At 40.1% G+C, this 9,162-nt stretch overlaps 1 protein-coding gene across 1 annotated transcript; it reads left to right on the forward strand.

Moving 5' to 3' along the window:
* The first annotated feature begins 840 nt into the window (after positions 1 to 840).
* cbln4 (cerebellin 4 precursor) lies at positions 841 to 5,696 on the forward strand. Its single transcript, XM_034877299.1, has 3 exons — positions 841 to 1,526; positions 2,698 to 2,814; positions 5,432 to 5,696. The coding sequence occupies exons 1-3, from the start codon at positions 1,260 to 1,262 to the stop codon at positions 5,627 to 5,629; spliced, it is 582 nt and encodes a 193-aa protein (XP_034733190.1). The 5' UTR covers positions 841 to 1,259; the 3' UTR covers positions 5,630 to 5,696.
* The last annotated feature ends 3,466 nt before the right edge of the window (positions 5,697 to 9,162 follow it).

The following is a 9,162-nucleotide window of genomic DNA, read 5'->3' on the forward strand; positions in this document are numbered from 1 at the left end:
GACTGTGCGCTGGGTACAGAGCACCACAAACTGCTGGTCGTGTTGCTCCATCAGGTCAGCGCTACTTGGTGGTTCAGTTACCCCAGAATAGGTGACTGTGCGCCGGGTAGAGCCCCATAAGCTGCTGGTCGTGGTGCTCTCTCACTCCCTCAGCTTCTCTTTGCCTGGCTTTATTCTGAATGTGAGTGATAACCACGCCCCCTGATTTGCATAAAATAATTGGAATTAAACAGAGAGGAACATCCATAAATGTGGCATTAGAAAATAAAAGTTCACGGAAATAAATAGGCGTGGACATGAAATAAAAGAACCATTAAATAATTAAAAGTAAAAACTTTTAATACAATTATTTAACTAATTCATTCATTTTTACATGAAGATTTACATATATTTAACTATGTCTTTATTACCTCAGTTATTTATTGCATGCTGTATTTCAAAAGGCACATTTATTTATTTATAATTCATGTTTTTATGTATTTATTCATTTATTTAATATTCAATAAAACGGCATTCCATGTAAACAGGGAGCAAAGAACAAAAACAAGTTTAATTCGTGCTCAGGGCATTTTTCGTACTATAGCCTACTTCTAGATTCAAGTCTGGAAAACAGTTAGACTTTTTTTTTGGAGATAATTATTCCATGAATTTGTTCCGGGAGAGTTAGAACTGGAAATATTCTCAATATCAATGGCACAGACAATTAATGAATGTATACTATGAGCTATTGTGTAGGTACTCAAAGAAATTTAAGCGTTTGGCAAATTACGCAGGGACCGTTAATTATAACTTCTACCACATGTGCATGCGTAAAGTGGACGGCTGGGCGCGCACACACGCAGCACATCACTGCGGGGAACAGCTGCTGTCAGACGCGTTTATCGGAGTGGGAGTGCGTGTTGGAGTGAGGGCTATGGACGATTTATCGACGGATTCGCTTCTCAGACTGGAACAGTCTTCGCTAAAACAAGCCACATGGTCTAATTTTGGCTCATCCGCGGGCTTTAAATAACCTGAAAATGAGATGCATAGACGACGGTCGATGATCTCTGTGTTTCCCGGTTGTTTGCGAAAGAAATGTGTTAAGACTTGATACGGATTGTCTCACTCGGATATGGACCATCTTTGGATCCAATAAGAGAACTCCACAGCGTCAGACGCGTCTGCGGCGGCAGAGACCAGTGGAGGGACTCGGAAACTTGTGAGGTCTCTCTTTTGGAATCGGAGCTGCCACGGCTGTCACAGAGAGAGATAAGGCCATGTTGATCTCCCTCTTACTGATGCTCAGCTGGACTGTGTTCTCGGAAGTGGCGAGAGCCCAGAATGACACGGAGCCTATTGTCCTGGAGGGGAAATGTCTCGTGGTCTGCGACTCCAACCCGACCACGGACTGGAAGGCTTCGTCCTCCCCCCTCGGCATCTCAGTGCGCGCCGCCAACTCCAAGGTGGCTTTCTCTGCAGTCCGGAGCAACAACCACGAACCGTCGGAGATGAGCAACAAAACGAGAATAATCTACTTCGACCAGGTTAAGACGCTTTTTAATGAACAATACCAATGTCAAAAAGTGGTTAGATTCGCATTTAATAACACTTTGTAATTCATCAAATTCCATATCTGTTATAATCTAGCTGTTATTTCTTGTCAATTTTTTTGGTGATAAACCTTCATCTTTTTGCTCGGTTTTCACTGTGTGATGCAGAACATTAAAGTGTTAAGTTAAGTGCAGCTGCAGCCCAGCTTTTAGTTTGAGGCTAGTTGCTGTTCGCATGTGGATTCTGTAGTGCACGTTATCACGCGCAGGCAGGTTGGGAAAGTGACTGGATTATGTTTGGGAGAACTCATCAGTTGGCCTCAAGCTACCCCACGTAGGTCTATGATACACAAAAAGACAACACGATTAGTCATACAGCGGTGGGCGGAATAAGGTGTTTGTAATATCAGTGCACTGATCTTCCCTCTCATGTGAATGACATAACATGATCTTTGGCTGTTAAAACAGGGCAAGTGATGTGATTGGTGTGGGTCATGTGCATGCTGTTGCTATGAAAGCAACACGTGTCAAAGGTCATGGCTGGGGCTGCAGTGGTGAGTGGGAATGTCTGAGACCCTGCAGGGTGCAGAGAGGGGCTCCTGCTGCCTCCATCTCCATCACACCCAAAGACGTTCATTTTCTGTATTGCTCACTCAAAATACTGTTTGTCAAATGATGCACCCGACTGTAGGGTGCTCAAAACCTCATGACACTCATGAGGCAGGTTAAATGCATTGCTGACGGATGCATTCAGGGTGGATGGTTTTTAGCAAGAAAAAGTAAGAAACTAAGTTATTTATTTATCAACACTCTATTATGCATTAGGTCAGGTTGTGTGTCACATGGAGAAGCAGTATTGAGGAAGCGTCTGATGTGAAGTGGAAAGAAAAATCAGGTCTCTGCCCAAAATTGGAATTGGTCGATGAAATGTTCACCAAGCTTCATTTTTGCATCTTGTGTCAGTAGGAAAGTTTAAGACTAGGTGTGGATCCATTGAAAGAAAGGTTGAGTTGACATGTTGAAGTGGGCTGCATACAGTTTGTGTCCGAGCAGCCTGGCAGCCACGACTGTGTGCATTGACATATTTAATCCTAAAAGTCCATTCAAATGAAAGCCTTTGTTCAAGTGCTGGGTATTTAACTATTTTTCTTCCTCTCTCTCATAGGTTCTTGTGAATATAGGAAACTACTTCACATTTGAATCAGTATTTTTGTCCCCAAGAAAAGGCATCTACAGTTTTAACTTCCATGTCATTAAAGTGTACCAGAGCCAAACCATACAGGTATTACTTTTGTTCATTTCACAGAGCTGTGCAATTGTTTCAGTTGTTAACCTGTTACAGGATTGGAGTGGGACAAAATGTCTACTTAAGGGACTGGACTGTGTTTGTGTGTGTGTGTGTGTGTAGGGGGGGGGGATGTAGTAAAGACTCTCCAGAGAGATTGTTAAAAAAAACTAAACCCTCCCACCTATATCTCAAAGTAATATTGAGAATTGATTGGAATCCCTTATTAATAACTGAAAGAGATACAGCGATATAATTTAAGATGGTATACCCTAACCTTAACATTTAACCTAAGTATGTTAATGGAGGAATACTTTTCAGATTTTTTGCATTTGATCCTTTTTTAATTAATCTGCCAGAGGAAATTGAAATAGTGACATTTTAATTCACTTCTCAAAAAAGCAATTTAAAAAAAATGTTTGAGCAAATCTTTGCCAAGTTTTACTTTTCTCTTTTTATTTTACTCTTGATTGTTTATTAAAAATTTGTATATAAGAGTTTGCTATATGTTTACTGTTCATTTTGTTTGTTTAAAAATGTTTTTTTTATTATTATTATTTGTTACACCGAAAAGATAAATAAATATAATTTAAATAAAAAATAAAATAAAATATGTTTTAGGTGTTTTAATTTGGTATTTTACTGGGTTTTCATAATTTATTTTGTTTGAGGTAAATTATTATATTTCATTCTCTGAACATTTATTTGCTAGATCTTATTTAAATATTGTACTGAAATGCTTTACTTTTGCTTTAGTTTAGTTCTATGTTACTTTACCTATTATTTATGTATTTGCACAAGTAAATAAGACACAAAAACCATAATGAATTAAAGTTGTTAGCAGCGTTGGGCGGGGAGTGAGGGCAAAAAAATTAGAAAAAATCTGGAAAAATAACACATATTTCATGGTTGTCCTTCAACTAAGTAATTCAGCTCCTTGCGACCGTGCATTTGCGCGCCACTAAGACACTACAAACCATCTCCAATGAAAAGTGAACTCCCTGCTGAGTTCAATGATAACTCACACAAGACTCTATGTCATACAGATTATTAGCTGTGAAAGGGGCGTGGCTAAAACATAGGGGGGTGCGGCAAACCATTACCAATTAATAAGGAACTCTCTGCTGAGTTGAATGATACCTCACACGAGGGGGTACCTTAGACCGTTCAAATGTTAAGAAAGGGGGCGTGGCTTAAGCATAGGGGGCGGATGATGTTTGTCATATAAGTCTAATATCCTGTTGCCAGTGAGAGGCACTATGACCAAAAGTAAATTTTGGCCTAAAAATGTCTTCAGGCCTGGACTCTTCTCAATGGTGAGAAATTTATGTCAATTTGGACAATGTACACTAAAGTTACAACAACTTCTTCATTCGTTGATAAATGTTCAAAATGGCCACCACGCCCACACACTTGGATGAAAAGTTTTGCTTTTAAATAACTTTTCATCCTTCAGGTGTTGAGCTGGTACAGACCGCATTTGAAGTCCATTAGATGAAATCTTTAGGAGAAGTTTGGTTAAGTATAGCGCCTTTACTTTTAGGCCTACTTCCTGTTGCCAATAGGAGGCGTTATCATTTTGAGCCAATATCAGCGTGTATGTGTCGTCAGGGTTCGACTCTGATGAATCCTGAAAAGTTTCGAGCCAATTGGAGAATGTCCACTCAAGTTATACCCACTTCCTGTTTTGATGGCGAAACGCACAAAATGGCTGCCCTGCCACTGCCATGCCCTATGGCAAAAAGTGTTTCTTTTAATAACTTTTCATCTATAAGCTCTTCAGATAGTCCAGACCCAATTTTTAGTTGATCAGATCTCTACGAGGAGTTTGTACTACGTGGCAATGGCCAAACCCCCTCTAATTTCAAACTTTCAATTCAAAATGGCGGACTTCCTGTTGGGTCTAGTGTAGGGCTCCAATTAGCTTTTTTGTACGTCTTGACATGCTACATTGGTGTACCAAGTTTCTATTAGTCTACATTAAACACACCACAGGAGCTCAATGTTTCCGTTTTTGTAGGGAGGGCTAGCGAGCCTGTTACAGAAACCATTAAAATACGGACATTTTCACCAGACTTGAAGCAACCGCCAATTTTGATGAGTTTTTGAGTCTGTTAAGCCCCTCAAAAAGGCAATTCATTAATTTTTTTTAAAGAAATTAAAGAGAGAAAGAATAATGATTCCTTCAGTTTCTATAGGGCCTTTGCCACTTTCGCTCGGGCCCTAATAAAGAACCAACAGGGCGGATACCGGTATCTCACAAAGAAAAATATAGACATTTACCTCCCTCTGTCATAATTTACATACAGTCCCTTAACATGAACTCATTTGCTTATTGATTAAAACAATGGCTGGTGGATTTTCTTGACTACTTTACCTCTACTTGCATAAAATAAATACAAATAAATGCTTCGTTGTGGACGTGAACCGAGCTGAAACCTTATGTTGCTTATCTGATATGCTATAAGTTCTCATTAGTATATGTATGGTGAGATTTCTATTAGCACAAAAGGTTGAGTTATGATGTTAAAATAAGACCTTAACTATGCCAACACATATCCTACAAGCTATTCCTTTTGAAACACAGTTGCTAATTGTTATTTCTGTTGTCCAGGTGAACTTAATGTTGAATGGGAAACCAGTCATCTCGGCTTTTGCGGGTGACAAAGATGTAACTCGTGAGGCGGCCACCAATGGAGTTCTGCTCTATCTAGAAAAAGAGGACAAGGTCTACTTAAAGCTGGAAAAGGGAAACCTAGTTGGTGGATGGCAATACTCCACATTTTCTGGCTTTCTTGTGTTCCCTCTGTAAAAAAAGAAAAGAAAAGAAGATTGTAAGCTCACTGACTTCTTCATAACGTGTTGTCACTGTATAATCACAACATTGCAGCTGCGTCCGTTGGATCTTGCAAAATTGTTGAAAATGATAGATGGAAGTGGATCAGAACAGAGAGGAAAAATGACTTTGGAAATCGTTCATATTCTCTGTATGTGCTGAGAACTCGTCCAGCTGAAAGAGACTTGAAATCTTCCCTATTGCTACTTTATGTTCCTGTCACTCAAGCGAGGAGCACTAAAACATCCCAAAAGTACTTTTTCAACTTTGACTTGTCAGAGTATATTTAGCATACTGATGTTTTTCATGGCAACTGTTGGATTCAAGTACATCTGCATTTTAGGTGTAAACTGTAAATGCTTGGGTTATTTTTGTGACTTTTCATCACCATAGTATTCACATGTAAGTATTGTGAGGGCATCTTCTCTGGAGCTGATTGTTCCGGATCAAGAGTTGGTCAAATGCGAGTAATGATGCAACAAATTAATTTGAATTTGATTTTCAATGCTTGTTGCATTATCATTTATAAAATCAATGCTTATTGCAAAGTGTGTTAAGTGATCAAGGCATGGATGGATTACTGAATAGGGTCCCTGGTCACAGGGCCCCTACCCCCCTAACCCATTGGACTCCCTGGGCTTCACCTGCAATGTCACTAAAAGACTCCAAATAAAAACCACATAACGGCCACAAAGACACACAACACGACTACTAAGTGATGCAAAATGACCACAAAGCATTTAAAATAAAGACTACAAATTTACCTCATAGATGTGAAACTCAAATGTAAAATAACCTCAAATACACATAAGAAAGGGGACGCAAAACAAACACAAAGACACAAAATGATTCTAAAGAGATGCAAAGCAACCACAGAGACACACAAAAGAGCACAAAACGACTATAGATGACCTCAAAGGACAGATTGCTGTGCTCTAGCAGAGCACAGCAATCTGTCCTTTGAGGTCATCTATAGTCTGCAGGGCTGAATGTATGTAGGAGGGATTGGGGGCCTTTTACAAGTCTGTGCACAGGGGCCCGTTGTGTCATAATGCACATCCGGCCTATGATTTTATTGAAACGTGTCTAAACATCTAAGCTCACTGCTGATACCAATATGTTTTGCTTTTGATGAATTGCAGTGGACACTTTAACCCTTTCTCCTAGAAATCACATTTATTCTCCACAAATTTGTGTTGAGGGAAATGTAATTCTTGCCTGGATTGTGTGCAGTTGCAGTGTTATCTTCAATGGCAATGTATCACTGTGTGCTATTAATGTAAATGTGCTTTATTAATATAGCGCTTTTCCAGTCTTAACAACTGCTCAAAGCGCTTTTACATCTACAGGAAACATTCACCATTCACACACAGTGGCCGGGGCTGCCGTACAAGGTGCCACCTGCTCATCAGATAAACATTCACACACATTCACACTCCGATGCGCAGCACCGGGGGCAACTCGGGGTTCAGTGTCTTGCCCAAGGACACTTCGACCATGACTGCAGGGGCGGGGATCGAACCACCAACCTTCCGATTGGCAGGCGACCGCTCTCCCACTGAGCCACAGCCGCCCCATATTACTTTGGCTCTGGACTCTGGGGTTAGCATCCTGAGTGCAGCATACAGTCAGCTTAGTCCACAGAAGCACTTTAGTTACTATGGCTGTAATCAATGTTTTTATATGAACAATTAATCAAATGACAACTTTTATGTGAACAGTGTTGCATGTAGTGGTGAGACACACAAAGAGAGTAATCCCTTAAGATTTTAAGTAATCCATTAAAATCCCTTAAGAGCTTTTTTGTTTGTTTTTTGAGCTCATTGTTTCCATGTTATGTCCCACAACCTTTAGGTTTTGGTTAACTCTTACGGCGGCGATACATTTGTCCGTTCCACTCTATTCCTATGGGTGACATCAAGCAACGTGTACGCAAAGCATTCTGGGAAGGCGTGTCAGAAAGCTGGCCGATGCCCATCCTTCTGTAAATGACTCCGTTGAACACAACGCAACTATCCAGTAGAAGTAGAGGAAAATCTTTCAAACTTGTCCATCTGAAATGAAGACAGATTCAGCAACTGTATGCAACTATTTCTCGCTTAAAATGTTTGCAGAAACATGTTTCAGTGAACTACTGTCGTAAAATATGACATTGAATTCCGTCCGAGACGCCATGACAGTGGTTTGAAATTCTTAAGCAGCCAAACCCACGTGACATGTTCGTCCAATCAGCTGCAGGTCAAGGGTGTGCCGCATCAATCATGCACTGTATGTATGACATTGTGACACCAGGCTTCAGTTGTGTTGCAAAAATGGATCAGCACTGTGACTGCTGTTGGTTTTCGGCTTCAGCAGGCAGCTGTGGTCAGCACATAAAGCTTAGATAAACTCAGTGACGCTACTTTCCCAGCTACCCAACATAGTGGAGCATTTAGCAGGTAAAGAGCCAGATATTTCCTTCAGGAGTTAGCAGAGCCCTAAACACAGCTAAAATGAGACTAACAGAACACAAAACATTGGACGTACATTCATCAGGGGACACAAAACCGAACCAAAATATATGCTAATGTTGCTCAGTATCTGCTCATGTGGAAATGGGCAATTTCGTGCTAAAATGAATTAGCTATATGCGCTTAAAATGTGATGATATGCCAATGTGGGCAGCTTGTTTCAGGTTTTACAATGAATTGCCTTTTTCAATATTAGACCACAATCTCGACCTTTCTCTGACGTTAACCAAGTGCTGAGAGTGCCTAATCATTACGATACAAATTATTAATAATGCTTGAGTTGCTTTAGATGCAAGTTGATATTGTAGGAAAAAACATATAAATACATTGCCATTGAACATTTTGTGACTTCCATCCAGGGGTTTTCTCATGGCGTTGATGGAAAAACCCAACTCAGGCAGCTTTACTTTTTTCTCAAAATGTATTTGCTGTAGAAGAATTATTGTGTATAATTGTCATTTCTACCTGTGTATATGTAATAAACCTTGCACAAGTCAACTTGTGGTTTATGGAGCTTAATAAAGTTTAATGGACATCGGAGAACCTTAATTAGTTGAGGTAGTGAACAGATTCCTGTCAATGTTGGGGAGCGTGACAGCTTCCACTGGGCAGCGTGGGATAACTGATGAATTCATAAACTCCTTAATTGTTGCTCTCGAGCTCCATGTAAGCTTGCCATATGTGATGGCTCCCCCTTCATGTCTACAGCAGAGGTATTGTCTGCATTACTGCAGTGTGTGCTGCTGGTGCAGTGTGTAGCTGCATTGTTAAAATCAACCTAAAAGCTTGCTGAGGCTTTTCCAGAGAGCTTGTTTAAATCATTATTTCACACTGAAATAACAATCTGCACCCTCATCAGGTTGAATCACTCTGAAGTATCTAATTTATTTTGATATGTTTGCTGGCATATCGTTTGTCAGTGACTGATAAGTTGCCTTTGGCATCATTGGCAGTTGTTTTTGGAAAACACTTGATGTAAGTGATTGTTTTCCAGTTTTC

Source organism: Etheostoma cragini, chromosome 7 (assembly GCF_013103735.1).
Source record: "Etheostoma cragini isolate CJK2018 chromosome 7, CSU_Ecrag_1.0, whole genome shotgun sequence".
In the NCBI taxonomy this organism is placed as follows: domain Eukaryota; kingdom Metazoa; phylum Chordata; class Actinopteri; order Perciformes; family Percidae; genus Etheostoma; species Etheostoma cragini.

Excerpts from the sequence above, each read along its gene's own strand:
- cbln4 (XM_034877299.1), top strand. The coding sequence starts at position 1,260 with ATGTTGATCTCCCTCTTACTGATGCTCAGCTGGACTGTGTTCTCGGAA. Across the intron at positions 1,527-2,697 it reads GAATAATCTACTTCGACCAG|GTTCTTGTGAATATAGGAAA; the intron begins GTTAAGACGCTT and ends TCTCTCTCATAG. Across the intron at positions 2,815-5,431 it reads ACCAGAGCCAAACCATACAG|GTGAACTTAATGTTGAATGG; the intron begins GTATTACTTTTG and ends TCTGTTGTCCAG.